General features: G+C 59.4%; 2 protein-coding genes across 3 annotated transcripts in view; one reads left to right on the forward strand and one right to left on the reverse strand.

Annotated features, from left to right (window-relative positions):
- Positions 1–18,086, reverse strand: part of ALDOA (aldolase, fructose-bisphosphate A) — a 39,776-nt gene extending 21,690 nt beyond the window's left edge. The window contains exon 1 of one of the 2 annotated variants that reach the window (XM_069882109.1): positions 18,080–18,086. The gene's annotated coding sequence lies outside the window, so the exon portion shown is untranslated. Of the gene's footprint in view, positions 1–416; positions 436–18,079 lie in introns of those variants that run through there. The other variant, XM_069882108.1, reaches the window with a different exon arrangement.
- On the forward strand, positions 10,761–21,852 carry TLCD3B (TLC domain containing 3B). The gene is made up of 5 exons (XM_069882110.1): positions 10,761–10,889; positions 14,801–14,884; positions 18,332–18,551; positions 20,209–20,304; positions 21,541–21,852. Exons 1-5 carry the CDS (start codon positions 10,768–10,770, stop codon positions 21,802–21,804), a joined length of 786 nt encoding a protein of 261 aa, XP_069738211.1. The 5' UTR covers positions 10,761–10,767; the 3' UTR covers positions 21,805–21,852.
- The last annotated feature ends 917 nt before the right edge of the window (positions 21,853–22,769 follow it).

A 22,769-nucleotide genomic window follows, 5' to 3' on the forward strand; every position in this document is an offset into this window, starting at 1 on the left:
GAGGATGCAGGGGCAGTTTGGGGGTGCAGGGGGGCAGTTTGGGGCACTTTGGGGGGGAGAGGGGCAGTTGGGGGTGCGGGGGGGCAGTTTGGGGGCGCAGGGGGGCAGTTTGGGGCAGTTCTGGGGTGCAGAGGGGGCAGTTCCTGGGGTGCAGAGGGCAGTTTTGGGGGCAGAGGGGGCAGTTGGGAGGTGCAGGGAGCAGTTTGGGGATGGGGCAGTTGGGGGGTGAGTTTTGGGGTGCAGGGGGCAGTTGGGAGGTGCAGGGGAGGCAGTTTGGGGGAGGTGGGGGGGCAGTTGGGGAGCAGGGGCAGTTGGAGGGCAGTTTTGGGGTGCAGGGAGGCAGTTGTGGGGTTGGGGGGCAGTTGGGGGGGTGTAGGGGGGCAATTTTGGGGGGTGCGGGGGGGCATCGTCCTCACCTTGGGGTCCCCAATGGCGGCGCGGGGGGGGCCCCAGGGGCTCCCCCTTATATCAGGGCCCCCACCCCCTTCCCCCCCCCCCCCTCCCTGACCTTCTCGGGTGCCCATTTTGCCCTTTTGGTGGCCAAAAATAGCCCCCCCCCCCCTTTCCCCCTCCTTTGCCCCTCCCCCCCCTGCTCTTTAGGGGCCCCCCCTTTTTGCCCCTCCTCCCCCCTTTTACCCCCCTTTTGCCCCTCCTACCCCCTTTGCCCCCCCTTTTTGCCCCTCACCCCCTTTTTCTACCCCCCTTCCCCCCCGTTTTGCCCCAAATCCACCTCTTTGTGCCTCAAAATCTGCTTTTTCCACCTCAAAACGTGTCCCTCGGACCCCTAATCTACCTCTTTCACCTCAAAATTCCCCGAATTACTGGTTTTACCTCAAAAAAAATCACCTTTTCCACCCCAAATCTCCTTTTATCTCAAAATCTGCCCCTTTTACCTCTGGATTTCCACCCCCCGGCTCCAAAACCTGAACTTTTCCCCTCAAAACCTGAACTTTTCCCCTCAAAACCTGAACTTTTCCCCTCAAAACCTGCCCCTTTCGCCTAAAAATCTTGTTTCACCCCAAATCTGCCCCTTCCACCCCTAATTCTCTCCAAAACTCCCCTTTTTACCTCAAAAATCTGCCTTTTTTACCTCAAAATGTGCCCCTTTGACCCCAAATCTCCCCCTTTCACCTCAAAATCTCCCCAAATCGCCCTTTTTCACCTCAAAAAAAGCCGCTTTCACCTCAAATCTGCCTTTACCTCAAAAAAAAAGCCTTTTTTCACTCCAAATCTGCTCATTTTACCTCATTTTCCCCCCCATGCTTCCAAATCCGGCTTTTACCCTCAAATCCAGCTTTTTACCCCCAAACCTGCCCTTTTCCCCCTCAAAACCTTCCTTTTTACCTCAAAACCTGCCTTTTTGCCCCAAAGCCTGTCCTTTTTTCCCCAAAAATTTGGCTTTTACCCCCAAAACCTGCATTTTTTACCTCAAAACGTGGGGGGTTTGCTTCTAAACCCACCTTTTTACCTCAAAACCCACCTTTTTACCTCAAAATTTGGCTTTTTTACCCCAAACCCACCTATTTTACCTCAAAACCCACTTTTAACCTCCAAACCTGCCTTTTTTACCCCCAAATCCCACCTTTTTACCTCAAAACCCGCTTGTAACCTCCAAACCTGCCTTTTTTACCCCCAAATCCCACCTTTTTGCCTCAAAACCCACCTTTTACATCAAAATTTGGCTTTTTTTACCCCAAACCCACCTATTTTACCTCAAAACCCACTTTTAACCTCCAAACCTGCCTTTTTTACCCCCAAATCCCACCTTTTTACCTCAAAACCCGCTTGTAACCTCCAAACCTGCCTTTTTTACCCCCAAATCCACCTTTTTACCTCAAAATTTGGGGTTTTTACCCCAAATCACACCTTTTTACCTCAAATCCCACCTTTTTACCTCAAAATTTGGCTTTTTTTACCCCAAACCCACCTATTTAACCTCAAAACCCGCTTGTAACCTCCAAACCTGCCTTATTTTATCCCCAAATCCCACCTTTTTACCTCAAAACCCACCTTTTAACTTCAAAATTTGGCTTTCTTTACCCCAAACCCTACCTTTTTACCTCAAACCCCACCTTTTTACCTTAAAATTTGGCTTTTTTACCCTCAAATCCCACCTTTTTACCTCAAAACCCTCTTTTTACCTCAAAATTTGGCTTTTTTTACCCCAAACCCACCTATTTAACCTCAAAACCCGCTTTTAACCTCCAAATCTGCCTTATTCTACCCCCAAATCCCACCTTTTTACCTCAAAACCCACCTTTTAACCTCCAAATTTGGCTTTTTTTACCCCAAACCTGCCTTTTTACCTCAAAACCCACCTTTTAACTTCAAAATTTGGCTTTTTTTACCCCCAAATCCCACCTTTTTACCCCCAAATCCCACCTTTTTACCCCCAAATCCCACCTTTTTACCCCCAAATCCCACCTTTTTACCTCAAAATTTGGCTTTTTTTACCTCAAATCCCACCTTTTTTTCTCAAAACCCACCTTTATACCTCAAAATTTGGCTTTTTTTACCCCAAACCCTGCCTTTTTACCTCAAAATTTGGCTTTTTTTACCCCCAAACCCACCTATTCAATCTCAAAACCCGCTTTTAACCTCTAAACCTGCCTTTTTTACCCCCAAATCCCACCTTTTTACCTCAAAACCCTCTTTTTATTTCAAAATTTGGCTTTTTTTACCCCATACCTATTTAACCTCAAAGCCCACTTTTAACCTCCAAACCTAACTTTTTAACTCCCAAATCCGACCTTTTACCCCCAAACCCACCTTTTTACCTCAAAATTTGGCTTTTTTACCCCAAACCCTACCCCAAATTTGGCTTTTTTTACCTCAAAACCCTCTTTTTACCTCAAAATTTGGCTTTTTACCCCAAACCCACCTATTTAACCTCAAAACTCGCTTTTAACCTCTAAACCTGCCTTTTTTACCCCCAAATCCCACCTTTTTACCTCAAACCCCACCTTTTTACCTCAAAATTTGGCTTTTTTTACCTCAAACCCACCTATTTAACCTCAAAATCCACCTTTTTACCTCAAATTTTGGCTTTTTTTACCCCAAACCCACCTATTTAACCTCAAAACTCGCTTTTAACCTCCAAACCTGCGTTTTTTACCCCCAAATCCCAGCTTTTTACCTCAAAATTTGGCTTTTTTTACCTCAAAATTTGGCTTTTTTTACCTCAAAATTTGGCTTTTTTTACCCCAAACCCTACCTTTTTACCTCAAACCCCACCTTTTTACCTCAAAATTTGGCTTTTTTACCCCAAATTCACCTTTTTAACCTCAAAACCCGCTTTTAATCTCCAAACCTGCCTTATTTTACCCCCAAATCCCGCCTTTTTACCTCAAAACCCACCTTTTTACCTCAAAACCCACCTTTTTACCTCAAAATTTGGTTTTTTTACCCCAAACCCACCTATTTAACCTCAAAACCCGCTTTTAACCTCCAAACCTGCCTTATTCTACCCCCAAATCCCGCCTTTTTACCTCAAAATCCACCTTTTTACCTCAAAATTTGGCTTTTTTTACCCCAAACCCTGCCTTTTTACCTCAAAACCCACCTTTTTACCTCAAAATTTGGCTTTTCTACCCCAAACCCACCTATTTAACCTCAAAACGCACTTTTAACCTCCAAATCTGCCTTTTTTACCCCCAAATCTCACCTTTTTACCTCAAAACCCTCTTTTTACCTCAAAATTTGGCTTTTTACCCCAAACCCACCTATTTAACCTCAAAACCCGCTTTTAACCTCCAAATCTGCCTTATTTTACCCCCAAACCACACCTTTTTACCTCAAAACCCACTTTTTACCTCAAAATTTGGCTTTTTTTACCCCCAAACCCACCTATTTAACCTCAAAACCTGCTTTTAACCTCCGAACCTGCCTTTTTTTACCCCCAAATCCCACCTTTTTACCTCAAAACCCGCCTTTTACATCAAAATTTGGCTTTTTTTACCTCAAACCCACCTATTTAACCTCAAAACCCGCTTTTAACCCCCAAACCTGCCTTTTTTACCCCCAAATCCCACCTTTTTACCTCAAAACCCACCTTTTACCCTCAAAATTTGGCTTTTTTTACCTCAAAACCCACCTTTTTACCTCAAAATTTGACTTTTTTAACCCAAACCCACCTATTTAACCTCAAAACCCGCTTGTAACCTCCAAACCTGCCTTATTTTACCCCCAAATCCCACCTTTTTACCTCAAAACCCACCTTTTAACCTCAAAATTTGGCTTTTTTTTACCCCAAACCCTGCCTTTTTACCTCAAAACCCACCTTTTTACCTCAACATTTGGCTTTTTTTACCCCAAACCCTGCCTTTTTACCTCAAACCCCACCTTTTTACCTTAAAATTTGGCTTTTTTACCCTCAAATCCCACCTTTTTACCTCAAAACCCACCTTTTTACCTCAAAATTTGGCTTTTTTTACCCCAAACCCACCTATTTAACCTCAAAACCCGCTTTTAACCTCCAAATCTGCCTTATTCTACCCCCAAATCCCACCTTTTTACCTCAAAACCCACCTTTTAACCTCAAAATTTGGCTTTTTTTACCCCAAACCTGCCTTTTTACCTCAAAACCCACCTTTTAACTTCAAAATTTGGCTTTTTTTACCCCAAACCCTACCTTTTTACCTCAAAACCCACCTTTTAACCTCAAAATTTGGCTTTTTTTACCCCAAACCCACCTATTTAACCTCAAAACCCGCTTTTAACCTCCAAATCTGCCTTATTCTACCCCCAAATCCCACCTTTTTACCGCAAAACCCACCTTTTAACCTCCAAATTTGGCTTTTTTACCTCAACCCCCCCCTTTTTACCTCAAAACCCACCTTTTAACCTCCAAATTTGGCTTTTTTACCTCAACCCCCCCCTTTTTACCTCAAAACCCACCTTTTAACCTCCAAATTTGGCTTTTTTTACCCCCAAATCCCACCTTTTTACCTCAAAATTTGGCTTTTTTTACCTCAAATCCCACCTTTTTTTCTCAAAACCCACCTTTATACCTCAAAATTTGGCTTTTTTTACCCCAAACCCTGCCTTTTTACCTCAAAATTTGGCTTTTTTTACCCCAAACCCACCTATTTAACCTCAAAACCCACTTTTAACCTCCAAACCTGCCTTTTTTACCCCCAAATCCCACCTTTTTACCTCAAAATTTGGGGTTTTTACCCCAAATCACACCTTTTTACCTCAAATCCCACCTTTTTACCTCAAAATTTGGCTTTTTTTACCCCAAACCCACCTATTTAACCTCAAAACCCGCTTGTAACCTCCAAACCTGCCTTATTTTACCCCCAAATCCCACCTTTTTACCTCAAAACCCACCTTTTAACCTCAAAATTTGGCTTTTTTTTCCCCCAAACCCTGCCTTTTTACCTCAAAACCCACCTTTTTACCTCAAAATTTGGCTTTTTTTACCCCAAACCCACCTATTTAACCTCAAAACCCGCTTTTAACCTCCAAATCTGCCTTATTCTACCCCCAAATCCCACCTTTTTACCTCAAAACCCACCTTTTAACCTCCAAATTTGGCTTTTTTACCTCAACCCCCCCCTTTTTACCTCAAAACCCACCTTTTAACCTCCAAATTTGGCTTTTTTTACCCCCAAATCCCACCTTTTTACCTCAAAATTTGGCTTTTTTTACCTCAAATCCCACCTTTTTTTCTCAAAACCCACCTTTATACCTCAAAATTTGGCTTTTTTTATCCCAAACCCTGCCTTTTTACCTCAAAATTTGGCTTTTTTTACCCCCAAACCCACCTATTTAACCTCAAAACCCGCTTTTAACCTCCAAACCTGCCTTATTTTACCCCCAAATCCCGCCTTTTTACCTCAAAACCCACCTTTTTACCTCAACATTTGGCTTTTTTTACCCCAAACCCTGCCTTTTTACCTCAAACCCCACCTTTTTACCTTAAAATTTGGCTTTTTTACCCTCAAATCCCACCTTTTTACCTCAAAACCCACCTTTTTACCTCAAAATTTGGCTTTTTTTACCCCAAACCCACCTATTTAACCTCAAAACCCGCTTTTAACCTCCAAATCTGCCTTATTCTACCCCCAAATCCCACCTTTTTACCTCAAAACCCACCTTTTAACCTCAAAATTTGGCTTTTTTTACCCCAAACCTGCCTTTTTACCTCAAAACCCACCTTTTAACTTCAAAATTTGGCTTTTTTTACCCCAAACCCTACCTTTTTACCTCAAAACCCACCTTTTAACCTCAAAATTTGGCTTTTTTTACCCCAAACCCACCTATTTAACCTCAAAACCCGCTTTTAACCTCCAAATCTGCCTTATTCTACCCCCAAATCCCACCTTTTTACCGCAAAACCCACCTTTTAACCTCCAAATTTGGCTTTTTTACCTCAACCCCCCCCTTTTTACCTCAAAACCCACCTTTTAACCTCCAAATTTGGCTTTTTTACCTCAACCCCCCCCTTTTTACCTCAAAACCCACCTTTTAACCTCCAAATTTGGCTTTTTTTACCCCCAAATCCCACCTTTTTACCTCAAAATTTGGCTTTTTTTACCTCAAATCCCACCTTTTTTTCTCAAAACCCACCTTTATACCTCAAAATTTGGCTTTTTTTACCCCAAACCCTGCCTTTTTACCTCAAAATTTGGCTTTTTTTACCCCAAACCCACCTATTTAACCTCAAAACCCACTTTTAACCTCCAAACCTGCCTTTTTTACCCCCAAATCCCACCTTTTTACCTCAAAACCCGCTTGTAACCTCCAAACCTGCCTTTTTTACCCCCAAATCCCACCTTTTTACCTCAAAATTTGGGGTTTTTACCCCAAATCACACCTTTTTACCTCAAATCCCACCTTTTTACCTCAAAATTTGGCTTTTTTAACCCAAACCCACCTATTTAACCTCAAAACCCGCTTGTAACCTCCAAACCTGCCTTATTTTACCCCCAAATCCCACCTTTTTACCTCAAAACCCACCTTTTAACCTCAAAATTTGGCTTTTTTTTACCCCAAACCCTGCCTTTTTACCTCAAAACCCACCTTTTTACCTCAACATTTGGCTTTTTTTACCCCAAACCCTGCCTTTTTACCTCAAACCCCACCTTTTTACCTTAAAATTTGGCTTTTTTACCCTCAAATCCCACCTTTTTACCTCAAAACCCACCTTTTAACCTCCAAATTTGGCTTTTTTTACCCCAAACCCTACCTTTTTACCTCAAAACCCACCTTTTAACCTCAAAATTTGGCTTTTTTTTTACCCCAAACCCTGCCTTTTTACCTCAAAACCCACCTTTTTACCTCAAAATTTGGCTTTTTTTACCCCAAACCCACCTATTTAACCTCAAAACCCGCTTTTAACCTCCAAATCTGCCTTATTCTACCCCCAAATCCCACCTTTTTACCTCAAAACCCACCTTTTAACCTCCAAATTTGGCTTTTTTACCTCAACCCCCTCCTTTTTACCTCAAAACCCACCTTTTAACCTCCAAATTTGGCTTTTTTTACCCCCAAATCCCACCTTTTTACCTCAAAATTTGGCTTTTTTTACCTCAAATCCCACCTTTTTTTCTCAAAACCCACCTTTATACCTCAAAATTTGGCTTTTTTTACCCCAAACCCTGCCTTTTTACCTCAAAATTTGGCTTTTTTACCCCAAATTCACCTTTTTAACCTCAAAACCCGCTTTTAACCTCCAAACCTGACTTATTTCCCCCCCCTTTCCCCCCCCTTTCCCCCATTCCCCCCCCATTTCCCCCTCCCCTCCCCCCCGCCTGCTGGGGGGCGGGGCTTAACCAAAGGGCGTGTCCTTATAGGGCCCTCGAGGCCGTGAGGCCACGCCCACCCAAGCCTTATATGGCATCTCCGTCAGTGGTGACCACGCCCCCTCCCAAAGCCACGCCCCTTTCAGAAGCGTCAATGTACACTCCGTAAGCCACGCCCAGTCATATAAGCCACGCCCCTCATCTCAAGCCACGCCCCCTCTGAGCTCTCGGTCCCCTCAGAACCCACCTATTTTACCTCCAATGTTCCCTGGTCCCTTCCCAGTCCCTCCCAGTGCCCCCCAGTCCCCTCCTGCTGCCTCTCAGACCCCCCCAGTCCCCTCCCAGCCCCCCCAGTCCCTCCCAGTGGCCCCTGGTGCCTTTCCAGTCCACCCCAGTGCCACCGAGTCCCCTCCCAGTGCCCCCCAGTCCCTTCCCAGTCCCTTCCCAGTGCTCCCCAGTCCCCTCTTGGTGCCTTCCAGTCCCCTGCAGTCCCCTCCCAGCGCCTCCCAGTGCCCCCCAGTCCCCTCCTGGTGCCTCTCAGACCACTCTGGTCCCCTCCCAGTGACCCCAGTCCCCTCTAGTCCCTTCCTGGTCCCCTCCCAGTGCCCCCTAGTCCCCTCTGGTCCCCTCCCAGTGCCCCCCAGTCCCCTCTAGTCCCCTCCCAGTCCCTCCCAGTGCCCCCCAGTCCCCTCCTGGTGCCTCTCAGACCACTCTGGTCCCCTCCCAGTGACCCCAGTCCCCTCTAGTCCCTTCCTGGTCCCCTCCCAGTGCCCCCTAGTCCCCTCTGGTCCCCTCCCAGTGCCCCCCAGTCCCCTCTAGTCCCCTCCCAGTGCCCCCCAGTCCCCTCCTGGTGCCTCTCAGACCACTCTGGTCCCCTCCCAGTGACCCCAGTCCCCTCTAGTCCCTTCCTGGTCCCCTCCCAGTGCCCCCTAGTCCCCTCTGGTCCCCTCCCAGTGCCCCCCAGTCCCCTCTAGTCCCCTCCCAGGCCCTCCCAGTGCCCCCCAGTCCCCTCCTGGTGCCTCTCAGACCACTCTGGTCCCCTTCCAGTCCCCTCCCAGTGCCCCCCAGTCCCCTCTAGTCCCTTCCCAGTCCCCTCCCAGTGCTCCCCTGTCCCCTCTGATCACCTCCCAGTGCCCCCCAGTGCCCCCTAGTCCCCTCCCAGTGCCCCCTAGTCCCCTCCTGGTGCCTCTCAGACCCCTCTGGTCCCCTCCCAGTGCCCCCCAGTCCCCTCTAGTCCCTCCCCAGTCCCTCCCAGTGCCCCCCAGTCCCCTCCCAGTACCCCACAGTTCCCTTCTTTTCCCTGGCTGCCTGAGGCCACGCCCCCTCTGAACCCACGAGCCTTTAAGCCACGCCCCCACTTCAAGCCACGCCCCTCATGATCTCCTCATCTGTCGATGCTGCCTATGAGGCCATGCCCCCTCCTTTAAGCCACGCCCCCTCCTTTAAGCCACGCCCCCCTTTAAGCCACGCCCCCTCCTTTAAGCCACGCCCCTTCCCTTGGGACTAGGCCCACCCTAAGCCCTGCACCCAGTGCCTTTAGGCCCCGCCCCTCTGCCTAAGCCCCGCCCCTTGTCTCATGGCCACGCCCACCGTGCCTTGAGGCTCCGCCCTAAGCCCTGGTCACATGACCCCTGTGCCGTTTAGGCCACGCCCCTCTGGCTAAGCCCCGCCCTGGTCACATGACCCCTGTGCCGTTAGGCCACGCCCCTCTGGCTAAGCCGCGCCCTGGTCACATGACCCGTGTGATGTTAGGCCCCGCCCCCGGTGCCATTAGGCCCCGCCCCCATCCCAGGCCCCCCTGCTCCCAGCCCCCTGTGCCGTTAGGCCCCGCCCCTCTGTCTAGGCCCCGCCCCCGGTCCCACCCCCAGTGCCCTTAGGTCACGCCCCTCTAAGCCCCGCCCCTGTACCAATCCCCAGTGTCCTTAGGCCACGCCCCTCTGGCTAAGCCCCGCCCCTGGTCCCCAGGCCCCCACCCTGTGGCCCCGCCCCCCGGTGCCGTGAGGCCCCGCCCCCCTCACCGTGAGACCTCCCCGGTGCCGTGAGGCCCCGCCCCCGTGCAGTGAGGCCCCCTGGCCCTTAGGCCACGCCCCTCGCCGTTAGGCCCCGCCCACGTGCAGTGAGGCCCCGCCCCCCGTGCCGTTAGCCCCGCACCCTGGTGCGGTTAGGCCACGCCCCCGGCGCGGTTAGGCCACGCCCCCTCACTGTGAGGCCCTGCCCCCCGGGGCCGTTGGGCCCCCCGTGCCGTGAGGCCCCGCCCCCCAGAGCCGTGAGGCCCCGCCCCCCGTGTCCACGAGGCCCCGTCCCCTCACCGTGAGGCCCCGCCCCGTTAGGCCCCGCCCCCCGGAGCCATGAGGCCCCGTCCCCCGTTTCCGTGAGGCCCCGCCCCCCGGAGCCGTTAGGCCCCGCCCCCCGTTTCCGTGAGGCCCCGCCCCCCGGAGCCGTGAGGCCCCGTCCCCCGTGTCCGCGAGGCCCCTCCCTCACCGTTAGGCCCCGCCCCCCGGAGCCGTTAGGCCCCGCCCCCGTGAGGCGAGGCCCCTCCCTCACCGTGAGGCCCCGCCCCCCGTTTCCGTGAGGCCCCGCCCCCCGTTTCAGTGAGGCCCCGCCCCCCGGAGCCGCGAGGCCCCGCCCCCCGTTTCCGTGAGGCCCCGCCCCCCCGTTTCCGTGAGGCCCTGCCCCCCGTTTCCGTGAGGCCCCGCCCCCCGGAGCCGTGAGGCCCCGTCCCCCGTGTCCGCGAGGCCCCTCCCTCACCATTAGGCCCCGCCCCCCGGAGCCGTTAGGCCCCGCCCCCCGTTTCCGTGAGGCCCCGCCCCCCGGAGCCGTTAGGCCCCGCCCCCGTGAGGCGAGGCCCCTCCCTCACCGTGAGGCCCCGCCCCCCGGAGCCGTTAGGCCCCGCCCCCCGGAGCCGCGAGGCCCCGCCCCCCGTTTCCGTGAGGCCCCGCCCCCCCGGAGCCGCGAGGCCCCGCCCCCCCGGAGCCGTGAGGCCCCGCCCCCCGTTTCCGTGAGGCCCCGCCCCGGCGCCATGGCCCCCCCCGGGCGGGCGCTGTCCGCGGGGCTGCTCTTCTTCCCGGGGCTCTTCCTGCTCGCCAGGGCCGCGCTCCGGGCCCGCTGCGGGGACACCAGGGCTGACGTGCTGGCAGCAAGGTGGGACACCGGGGGGGGACACGGGGGGGACACCGGGGGGACAGGGAGGGGATGGAGAGAGAGGGGATGGAGAGAGAGAGAGAGGGGACAGGGATGAGGGGACAGAGGGGACAGGGATGGAGAGAGAGAGGGGATGGAGGGAGAGGGGATGGGGATGGAGGGAGAGAGGGGACAGGGATGGAGAGGGGACAGGGATGAGGGGACACAGGGGACAGGGATGGAGGGAGAGAGGGGATGGGGCTGAGGGGACAGAGGGGACAGGGATGGAGAGGGGACAGGGATGAGGGGACAGAGGGGACAGGGATGAGGGGACACAGGGGACAGGGAGGGGATGGAGAGAGAGAGGGGATGGAGGGAGAGGGGATGGGGATGAGGGGACAGGGACAGGGACAGGGAGGGGATGGAGAAAGGACAGGGAGGATGAGGGGACAGGGACAGGGAGGGGATGGGGATGAGGGGACACAGGGGACAGGGATGGAGAAAGGATGGAGAAAGGACAGGGATGGGGATGGGGATGAGGGGACAGAGGGGACAGGGATGGAGAAAGGATGGAGAGGGGACAGGGAGGGAGAGGGGATGGAGAGAGGATGGAGGGAGAGGGGACAGGGATGAGGGGACAGAGGGGACAGGGATGAGGGGACAGAGGGGACAGGGAGGGGATGGAGAAAGGACGAGGAGGATGAGGGGACAGGGATGAGGGGACAGGGGACAGGGATGAGGAGGGGATGGGGCTGAGGGGACAGAGGGGACAGGGATGGAGAGGGGACAGGGATGAGGGGACAGGGGACAGGGATGGAGGGAGAGAGGGGATGGAGGGAGAGGGGACGGGGATGAGGGGACAGAGGGGACAGAGATGAGGGGACACAGGGAACAGGGATGAGGGGACAGAGGGGACAGGGATGAGGGGATAGAGGGGACAGGGATGGAGAGAGAGAGGACAGAGGGGACAGGGACAGGGAGGGGATGGAGAGAGGATGGAGGCAGAGGGGACAGAGGGGACAGGGACAGGGAGGGAATGGGGCTGAGGGGACAGGGATGGAGAGGGGACAGGGCTGAGGGGACAGAGGGGACGGGGACGGGGACAAAGACAGGGATGGGGGGACAGGGATGGGGGGACAGAAAGGACCAGGGGGGACGGGGATGGAGGGGGAGGAGGGAGCTGGGGGACAGGGATGGGGACAAAGAGAGGGGGACAGGGACAGGGGGATGGAGAGGGGACAGGGGGACAGGGACAGGGGGGGACAGGGACAGGGGACAGAGAAAAGGGCAGGGAGGGCCCAGGGGTGGGGACGGAGAGGGGGGGATGGGAGACGGGGACAAGGACAGGGCTGGGAGGGGACAGGGACACGGGATGGGGACGGGGAGGGGGACAGGGAGGGGGACAAGGGGACAGGGAGGGGGACAGGGAGGGGGACAAGGGGACAGGGATGGGGACAAGGGGACAGGGAGGGGGACAGGGATGGGGACAAGGGGACAGGGAGGGGGACAAGAGGACAGGGAGGGGGACAGGGATGGAGGGGAGGGGGACAGGGATGGGGACAGGGATGGGGACAAGGGGACAGGGATGGGGACAGGGATGGGGACAAGGGGACAGGGAGGGGGACAGGGAGGGGGACAGGGATGGAGGGGAAGGGGACAGGGATGGGGACAAGGGGACAGGGAGGGGGACAAGGGGACAGGGAGGGGGACAGAGAGGAGGACAGGGATGGGGACAGGGATGGGGACAAGGGGACAGGGATGGGGACAGGGATGGAGGAGAAGGGGACAGGGATGGGGACAAGGGGACAGGGAGGGGGACAGGGATGGGGACAGGGATGGGGGGGGACAGGAGGGGACAAGGGGGACAGGGAGGGGGACAGGGATGGGGACAGGGATGGGGGGGGACAGGAGGGGACAAGGGGGACAGGGAGGGGGACAGGGATGGGGACAGGGATGGAGGAGGGGCCAGGGGGGTCTGGCGCGAGGCCAGGCGGGGGGGGGTGACACAGGGATTAGCGCCGCTCGGGGACAGTGGGGACAGGCCAAGGGCGGCTTAGGGACAGGGACAGGGACAGGGACGGGGGGGGGGGGGACGGGGGACACACGTGGGTGACAGCGGGGGGGCTGCCGGCGCCTCGTGTCCCCTCGAGTGACCTGCCACCCCCTGGCCCCATGGCCCCATGGCCCCATGTCCCTGTCCCCCCATGTCCCTTTGTCGTCCCTGTCCCCCTGTCCCCATGTCCCCATGTCCCTCCATGTCCCCTTGTCCCCCATCCCTGTCCCCCTGTCCCCATGTCCCCCTGTCCCCCCATGTCCCCATGTCCCTCCATGTCCCCATGTCCCCCTATCCCTGTCCCCCTGTCCCCCCTGTCCCCTGTCCCCCCATGTCCCTGTCCCCCTGTCCCCATGTCCCCATGTCTCCCTGTCCCCCTGTCCCCCCATGTCCCTGTCCCCCTGTCCCCATGTCCCCATGTCTCCCTGTCCCCCTCTCCCCATGTCCCCATGTCCCCCTGTCCCCATGTCCTTGTTCCCATGTCCCTCCATGTCCCCCTGTCCCCCTCTCCCCCTCTCCCCCTGTCCCCCTGTCCCCATGTCCCCATGTCCCCCTGTCCCCCTGTCCCCCTATCCCTGTCCCCATGTCCCATGTCCCCCTGTCTCTCTCCCATGTCCCCCTGTCCCCATGTCCCCCTCACGTCCCCACGTCCCCATGTCCCCCTGTCCCATGTCCCTGTCCCCCTCTCCCCACGTCCCCCTGTCCCCCTGTCCCCCCATGTCCCCTTGTCCCCCTGTCCCCCCATCCCCCCTCCACAATGTCCCCCTGTCCCCTTAATCCCCCTGTCACCTCAATCCCCCTGGCCCCCTGGCCCTGTGTCCCCATGTCCCTCTGTCCTCTGTCCCTGTCCCCCATCCCTGTCCCCCTGTTGCTGTCCCCATCATGTCCCCCTGTCCCCATGTCCCCCATCCTCCTGTCCCCCCATCCCTGTCCCCATGTCCCCCTGTCCCCCCATCCCTGTCCCCATGTCCCCATGTCCCCCTGTCCCCTGTCCCCATGTCCCCCTGTCCCCCCCGTCCCCATGTCCCCATGTCCCCCTGTCCCCCTCTCCCTGTTCCCCTCTCCCCATGTCCCCCTCTCCCCCTATCCCTGTCCCCCATGTCCCCATGTCCCCCTGTCCCCCCATGTCCCCATGTCCCCTTGTCCCCATGTCCCTCCATGTCCCCATGTCCCCCTGTCCCCTATCCCTGTCCCCCTGTCCCCCCATGTCCCCCTGTCCCCCCATGTCCCCATGTCCCCCTGTCCCCCCATGTCCCCCTGTCCCTCCATGTCCCCCTGTCCCCCATGTCCCCCATGTCCCCCTGTCCCCATGTCCCCATGTCCCCTATCCCTGTCCCCCTGTCCCTCCATGTCCCCCTGTCCCCCCATGTCCCCATGTCCCCCTGTCCCCCCATGTCCCCCTGTCCCTCCATGTCCCCCTGTCCCCCCATGTCCCCATGTCCCCCTGTCCCCATGTCCCCATGTCCCCCTGTCCCCCTATCCCTGTCCCCCTGTCCCCCCATGTCCCCCTGTCCCCCCATGTCCCCATGTCCCCCTGTCCCCCCATGTCCCCCTGTCCCTCCATGTCCCCCTGTCCCCCTGTCCCCATGTCCCCCTGTCCCCCTGTCCCCATGTCCCCCTGTCCCCCTCTCCCTGTTCCCCTCTCCCCATGTCCCCCTGTCCCCCCCGTCCCCATGTCCCCATGTCCCCCTGTCCCCCTCTCCCTGTTCCCCTCTCCCCATGTCCCCCTGTCCCCCCCTGTCCCCCTGTCCCCCTGTCCCCATGTCCCCCTGTCCCTCCATGTCCCCCTGTCCCCCTCTCCTCCTGTCCCCATGTCCCCCTGTCCCTGTCCCCCTGTCTGTCCCCCCGTGTGTCCCCGTGTCTGTCCCCGTGTCCCCAGGCTGGTGTCCTCTGTGCAGGCCGTGATGGCGTCCACGGCCGGCTACATCATCTCCTCCTCGTGCCACCACGTCCTCGATGACCAGTGAGTGACCCCTGCCCCCAACTGCCCCCCGACTGCCCCCCCTGCCCCCCAACTGCCCCCCCTGCCCCCCAACTGCCCCAACTGCCCCCCCTGACCCCCAACTGCCCCCCCTGACCCCCAACTGCCCCCAACTGCCCCCCCTGCCCCCAACTGCCCCCCAACTGCCCCCCCTGACCCCAACTGCCCCCCAACTGCCCCCCCTGACCCCAACTGCCCCCCAACTGCCCCCAACTGCCCCCCGACTGCCCCCCGACTGCCCCCCCTGCCCCCAACTGCCCCCTAACTGCCCCCCCTGCCCCAACTGCCCCCCGACTGCCCCCCCTGCCCCCAACTGCCCCCCGACTGCCCCCCCTGCCCCAACTGCCCCCCGACTGCCCCCCCTGCCCCCAACTGCCCCCCAACTGCCCCCCCTGCCCCCAACTGCCCCCAACTGCCCCCGACTGCCCCCCCTGCCCCCCAACTGCCCCCCAACTGCCCCCAACTGCCCCCCCTGCCCCCAACTGCCCCCCGACTGCCCCCCCTGCCCCCCCCGACCCCCAACTGCCCCCTAACTGCCCCCAACTGCCCCCCCTGACCCCCAACTGCCCCCCAACTGCCCCCCCTGACCCCCCTGCCCCCAACTGCCCCCCGACTGCCCCCCCTGCCCCCCCCGACCCCCAACTGCCCCCCAACTGCCCCCCCTGCCCCCAACTGCCCCACCTGCCCCCCCTGCCCCCCCTGCCCCCAACTGCCCCCAACTGCCCCCCAACTGCCCCCCTGCCCCCCAACTGCCCCCCAACTGCCCCCCCTGCCCCCCCGACCCCCAACTGCCCCCAACTGCCCCCCAACTGCCCCCCCTGCCCCCAACTGCCCCCCAACTGCCCCCCGACTGCCCCCCCTGCCCCCAACTGCCCCCCAACTGCCCCCCAACTGCCCCCAACTGCCCCCCCTGCCCCCAACTGCCCCCCAACTGCCCCCCCTGCCCCCAACTGCCCCCCAACTGCCCCCAACTGCCCCCCCTGCCCCCAACTGCCCCCCAACTGCCCCCCCTGCCCCCCAACTGCCCCCCAACTGCCCCCCGACTGCCCCCCCTGCCCCCCCCGACCCCCAACTGCCCCCTAACTGCCCCCCAACTGCCCCCCCGACCCCCAACTGCCCCCCAACTGCCCCCCAACTGCCCCCCCTGACCCCCAACTGCCCCCCCGACCCCCAACTGCCCCACAAGTGCCCCCCCAGCCCCACAAGTGCCCCACAAGTGCCCCCCAAGTGCCCCACAAGTGCCCCCCCAGCCCCACAAGTGACCCACAAGTGCCCCCCCAGCCCCACAAGTGACCCACAAGTGCCCCCCCAGCCCCACAAGTGCCCCACAAGTGCCCCCCCTGCCCCACAAGTGCCCCCCAAGTGACCCACAAGTGCACCCCCAGCCCCACAAGTGCCCCCCCAGCCCCACAAGTGCCCCCCCAGCCCCACAAGTGACCCACAAGTGCCCCCCCAGCCCCACAAGTGACCCACAAGTGCCCCCCCTGCCCCACAAGTGCCCCCCAAGTGACCCACAAGTGCACCCCCAGCCCCACAAGTGCCCCCCCAGCCCCACAAGTGCCCCCCCAGCCCCACAAGTGACCCACAAGTGCCCCCCCAGCCCCACAAGTGCCCCCCCAGCCCCACAAGTGACCCACAAGTGCCCCCCCAGCCCCACAAGTGCCCCACAAGTGCCCCCCCTGCCCCACAAGTGCCCCCCAAGTGACCCACAAGTGCACCCCCAGCCCCACAAGTGCCCCCCCAGCCCCACAAGTGCCCCCCCAGCCCCACAAGTGACCCACAAGTGCCCCCCCAGCCCCACAAGTGACCCACAAGTGCCCCCCCTGCCCCACAAGTGCCCCCCAAGTGACCCACAAGTGCACCCCCAGCCCCACAAGTGCCCCCCCAGCCCCACAAGTGCCCCCCCAGCCCCACAAGTGACCCACAAGTGCCCCCCCAGCCCCACAAGTGCCCCCCCAGCCCCACAAGTGACCCACAAGTGCCCCCCCAGCCCCACAAGTGACCCATAAGTGCCCCCCCTGCCCCACAAGTGCCCCCCAAGTGACCCACAAGTGCACCCCCTGCCCCACAAGTGCCCCCCCATGCCCCACAAGTGACCCACAAGTGCCCCACAAGTGCCCCCCAAGTGCCCCCCCTGCCCCACAACTGCCCCACAAGAGCCCCCCAAGTGATTCACAAGTGCCCCCCCAGCCCCACAAGTGCCCCCCGTGACCCCCAAGTGCCCCACAAGTGCCCCCCAGCCCCCCAAGTGCCCCCCCAGCCCCACAAGTGCCCCACAAGTGCCCCCCAAGTGCCCCCCCTGCCCCCCAAGTGCCCCACAAGTGCCCCTCTGCCCCACAAGTGACCCACAAGTGCCCCCCCTGCCCCACAAGTGACCCACAAGTGCCCCCCCAGCCCCACAAGTGCCCCCCAAGTGCCCCCGCAGCCCCACAAGTGCCCCCCAACTGCCCCACAAGTGCCCCACAAGAGCCCCCCCAGCCCCACAAGAGCCCCCCCTGCCCCTCAGCTGACCCCCAAGTGCCCCCCCTGCCCCCCCAGCCCCACAAGAGCCCCCCAAGTGACCCATAAGTGCCCCCCCTGCCCCCCAAGTGCCCCCCCAGCCCCACAAGTGCCCCCCCCCCAATCCTGGACAGCCTGGGTGGGGGAGGGGCAGTGGATTACCAGCTGATCCGGATCAATGGGGGGGGGAGGGGGAGGGGGGGGGAGGGGACCCTGATCTCAAGGTCCCCAACCTGGGGTCACCTGGGTCCCCAGCCTGGTGTCCCCAAGGGTCCCCAAGTCCCTAGATCCCCAACTTGGGGTCCCCTGGACCTCCTGGGTCCCCAACTTGGGGTCCCCTGGACCTCCTGGGTCCCCAACCTGGTGTCCCCAAGGGTCCCCAAGTCCCTAGATCCCCAACTTGGGGTCCCCTGGACCTCCTGGGTCCCCAACTTGGGGTCCCCTGGACCTCCTGGGTCCCCAACCTGGTGTCCCCAAGGGTCCCCAAGTCCCTAGACCCCAACTTGGGGTCCCCTGGACCTCCTGGGTCCCCAACTTGGTGTCCCCAAGGGTCCCCAAGTCCCTAGATCCCCAACTTGGGGTCCCCTGGACCTCCTGGGTCCCCAACCTGGTGTCCCCAAGGGTCCCCAAGTCCCTAGATCCCCCAATTGGGGTCACCTGGATCTCCTGGATCCCCACCTTGGGGTCCCCTGGACCTCCTGGATCCCCAACCTGGGGTCCCCTTGGATCTCCTGGACCCCTGAGACCCCAACTTGGGGTCACCTGGACGTCCTGGCTCCCCAACCTGGTGTCCCCAAGGGTCCCCAACTCCTTGAGACCCCACCTTGGGGTCTCCAGGACCTCCTGGCTCCCCACCTTGGGGTCTCCAGGACCTCCTGGCTCCCCAAGCCCCGCCCCGTGGTGGCTCCAGGAGGTCCCCGTTGTCCCCAGGCACTGGCTGGCCCGCTCGTACCCCGAGTTCGCCGTCCCCTACTTCGTCTACGACGTCTACGCCATGTTCCTGTGCCACCGGCACCGGGGACGCCTCAAGGGCCACGAGGAGGCGCCTCCCCCCTCGCTGCGGGCGGCCGCCGCCTCCTACCTCCGCAAGGACCTCCTCATGGTGCTCCACCACGCCGCCATGGTCCTCGTCTGCTTCCCCGTGGCCGCCGTGAGTCCTCGGGGACCTCCTGGGGACCTTGGGGACCTCCTGGGGACCTTGGGGACACCTTGGGGACACGAGGAAGGGTTGGGGACCTCGATTTGGCTCTAGGAGGTGGGATGGACGTGGTTCTGGGGATCCACCAGGAGCCCGTGGAGCTCCTCGGCTTCCCTCGTGGCCACCATGAGTCCTTGGGGACCTCCTGGGGACCTCCTGGGGACACCTTGGGGACACCTTGGGGACAAGAGAAAGGGTTGGGGACCTCGATTTGGCTCTAGGAGGTGGGATGGACGTGGTTCTGGGGGTCCACCAGGAGCCCAAGGAGCTCCTCGGCTTCCCTCGTGGCCACCATGAGCCCTCGGGGACCTCCTGGGGACCTCCTGGGGACCTCCTGGGGACACCTTGGGGACAGGAGAAAGGGTTGGGGACCTCGATTTGGCTCTAGGAGGTGGGATGGACGTGGTTCTGGGGATCCACCAGGAGCCCAAGGAGCTTCTCAGCTTCCCTCGTGGCCACCATGGGTCCTTGGGGACCTCCTGGGGACCTCCTGGAGACCTTGGGGATGTCGTGGGGACCTCTTGGGGACACCTTGGGGACAAGAGGAAGGGTTGGGGACCTCGATTTGGCTCTAGGAGGTGGGATGGACGTGGTTATGGGGATCCACCAGGAGCCCGTGGAGCTCCTCGGCTTCCCTCGTGGCCACCATGAGTCCTCGTGGACCTCCTGGAGACCTTGGGGACCTCCTGGGGACCTTGGGGACACCTTGGGGACAAGAGGAAGGGTTGGGGACCTTGATTTGGCTCTAGGAGGTGGGATGGACGTGGTTCTGGGGGTCCACCAGGAGCCCGTGGAGCTCCTTGGCTTCCATCGTGGCCACCATGAGTCCTCGGGGACCTCCTGGGGACCTTGGGGACACCTTGGGGACACCTTGGGGACACGAGGAAGGGTTGGGGACCTCGATTTGGCTCTAGGAGGTGGGATGGACGTGGTTCTGGGGATCCACCAGGAGCCCGTGGAGCTCCTCAGCTTCCCTCGTGGCCACCGTGAGTCCTCGGGGACCTCCTGGGGACCTCCTGGGGACCTCCTGGGGACCTTGGGGACAGGAGAAAGGGTTGGGGACCTCGATTTGGCTCTAGGAGGTGGGATGGACGTGGTTCTGGGGATCCACCAGGAGCCCAAGGAGCTCCTCGGCTTCCCTCGTGGCCACCATGAGTCCTTGGGGACCTCCTGGGGACCTTGGGGACCTCCTGGAGACCTTGGGGACCTCCTGGGGACCTCCTGGGGACACCTTGGGGACAGGAGAAAGGGTTGGGGACCTCGATTTGGCTCTAGGAGGTGGGATGGACGTGGTTCTGGGGATCCACCAGGAGCCCAAGGAGCTCCTCGGCTTCCCTCGTGGCCACCATGAGTCCTCGGGGACCTCTTGGGGACACCTTGGGGACACCTTGGGGACACGAGAAAGGGTTGGGGACCTCGATTTGGCTCTAGGAGGTGGGATGGACGTGGTTCTGGGGGTCCACCAGGAGCCCAAGGAGCTCCTCGGCTTCCATCGTGGATCCAGGCCTGGAGACCAGGTCCCCTTGGGGTTCCTCCTGCTCCTCCAGGTCCCTCTGGGACCTTCTCGGTGTCCTGACGTGTCCCCTCTCTCCTCCTCGTGTCCCCCCAGCTGTGGCGCCAGGACAAGGGTGACTTCTTCTTGGGGTGCCTCCTGATGGCCGAGCTCAGCACCCCCTTCGTCTGCCTCGGCAAGGTCCTCATCCTGGTGAGACGGGGCCGCCGGGACCTTCCGGAGGGGGTTGGGGGGGGCTTGGGGGCCACCAGGAGAAGATCTGAGGTTCCTACGGGTTCCTCACCCCCAGGAGACCCCATAGAGACGTTGGGTCCCCATGAATCTCCATCTTCTCCCTCTCCAGGAGAAGATCTGAGGTCCCTACGGGTTCCTCACCCCCAGGAGACCCCATGGAGACGTCGGGTCCCCATGAATCCCCATCTTCTCCCTCTCCAGGAGAAGATCTGAGGTCCTGGAGACCCCATAGAGACATTGAGGCCCCATGACTCCCCATCTTCTCCCTCTCCAGGAGAAGATCTGAGGTTCCTACAGGTTCCTCACCCCCAGGAGACCCCATAGAGACGTTGGGTCCCCATGACTCCCCATCTTCTCCCTCTCCAGAAGATCCGAGGTCCTGGAGACCCCATAGAGACGTCAGGTCCCCATGAATCCCCATCTTCTCCCTCTCCAGGAGAAGATCTGAGGTCCTGGAGACCCCATAGAGACATTGAGGCCCCATGACTCCCCACCTTCTCCCTCTCCAGGAGAAGATCTGAGGTCCTGGAGACCCCATAGAGACGTCGGGTCCCCATGAATCCCCATCTTCTCCCTCTCCAGGAGAAGATCTGAGGTCCTGGAGACCCCATAGAGACATTGAGGCCCCATGAATCCCCATCTTCTCCCTCTCCAGGAGAAGATCTGAGGTTCCTACGGGTTCCTCACCCCCAGGAGACCCCATAGAGACGTTGGGTCCCCGTGACTCCCCATCTTCTCCCTCTCCAGGAGAAGATCTGAGGTCCTGGAGACCCCATAGAGACGTCGGGTCCCCATGAATCCCCATCTTCTCCCTCTCCAGGAGAAGATCTGAGGTCCTGGAGACCCCATAGAGACATTGAGGCCCCATGAATCCCCATCTTCTCCCTCTCCAGGAGAAGATCTGAGGTTCCTACGGGTTCCTCACCCCCAGGAGACCCCATAGAGACGTTGGGTCCCCGTGACTCCCCATCTTCTCCCTCTCCAGGAGAAGATCTGAGGTCCTGGAGACCCCATAGAGACATTGAGGCCCCATGACTCCCCATCTTCTCCCTCTCCAGGAGAAGATCTGAGGTCCCTACGGGTTCCTCACCCCCAGGAGACCCCATAGAGCCGTCGAGGGCTGGTGTCCCTCCACCCCAGCTCCTTCTGGAGAACCTCCTTGCTGACCCACCTCCTCCTTCTCCTCCCTCACAGTTCCGGCTGCAGCACACGGCTCTCTACAAGGTCAACGCGGTGGCCCTGCTGGTCACCTTCTTCCTCTGCCGGGTCCTCCTCTTCCCCTACCTCTACGGGGCCTACGGGGCCCACCGGGGCTTGGCCCTCCTGGAGGTCCCCGGGGCCCTCCCACCGCTCTACAACGCGGCCGCCGCTCTCCTCCTGGCCCCCCAGCTCTACTGGTTCCTCCTCATCTGCCGCGGCTCCTGGCGCCTCTTCCGGCCCCCTCGGCAGCCGCCCTGAGCCCCGGGCCACCGCGGTGGGGGAGGGGTGGACAACCTGGGGGGGTGGGACAGCAGGGGGGACACGGGGTGGGGGGATCTATGGGGCACCTGGAGGTCCTTAGGGGGCACCTGGAGGTCCTTACGGGTCACCTTGAGGTTCTTGGAGGCACCTTGAGGGCTTTAGGGGTCACCTTGAGGTCCTTCTGGGGCACCTTGAGGTCCTTGGGGGGCACCTTGAGGTCCTTAGGGGGCATCATGGGGGTCCTGGGATCTCTACAAGTCACCTGGAGGTCCTTAGAGGGCATCTTGAGGTCCTTGGGGTCACCTTGAGGTTCTTGGGGGTCACCTTGAGGTCCTTAGGGGTCACCTTGAGGTTCTTGGAGACACCTTGAGGTCTTTAGGGGTCACCTTGAGGTCTTTAGGGGGCATCTTCAGGTTCTTGGGGTCACCTTGAGGTTCTTGGGGGCACCTTGAGGGCTTTAGGGGGCACCTTGGGGGCTTTAGGGGGCACCTTGGGGGCTTTAGTGGGCACCTTGAGGTTCTTGGGGGTCACCTTGAGGTCCTTAGGGGTCACCTTGAGGTTCTTGGAGGCACCTTGAGGTTCTTGGGGGGCACCTTGAGGGCTTTAGGGGTCACCTTGAGGTCTTTAGGGGGCACCTTGAGGTTCTTGGGGTCACCTTGAGGTCTTTAGGGGTCACCTTGAGGTTCTTGGGGGCCACCTTGAGGTTCTTGGAGGCACCTTGAGGGCTTTAGGGGTCACCTTGAGGTTCTTAGAGGCATCTTGACATCTTTAGGGGGCACCTTGAGGTCTTTAGGGGGCACCTTGAGGTTCTTGGGGGCCACCTTGAGGTTCTTGGAGGTACCTTGAGGGCTTTAGGCATCACCTTGAGGTTCTTAGGGGTCACCTTGAGGTCCTTATGGGGCATCTGGAGGTTCTTGGGGGCACCGTGAGGTCCTTGGGGGCATCTGAAGGTTCTTAGGGGG

The sequence above is a fragment of the Phaenicophaeus curvirostris genome, unplaced genomic scaffold, assembly GCF_032191515.1.
Source record: "Phaenicophaeus curvirostris isolate KB17595 unplaced genomic scaffold, BPBGC_Pcur_1.0 scaffold_84, whole genome shotgun sequence".
Classification (NCBI taxonomy): domain Eukaryota; kingdom Metazoa; phylum Chordata; class Aves; order Cuculiformes; family Cuculidae; genus Phaenicophaeus; species Phaenicophaeus curvirostris.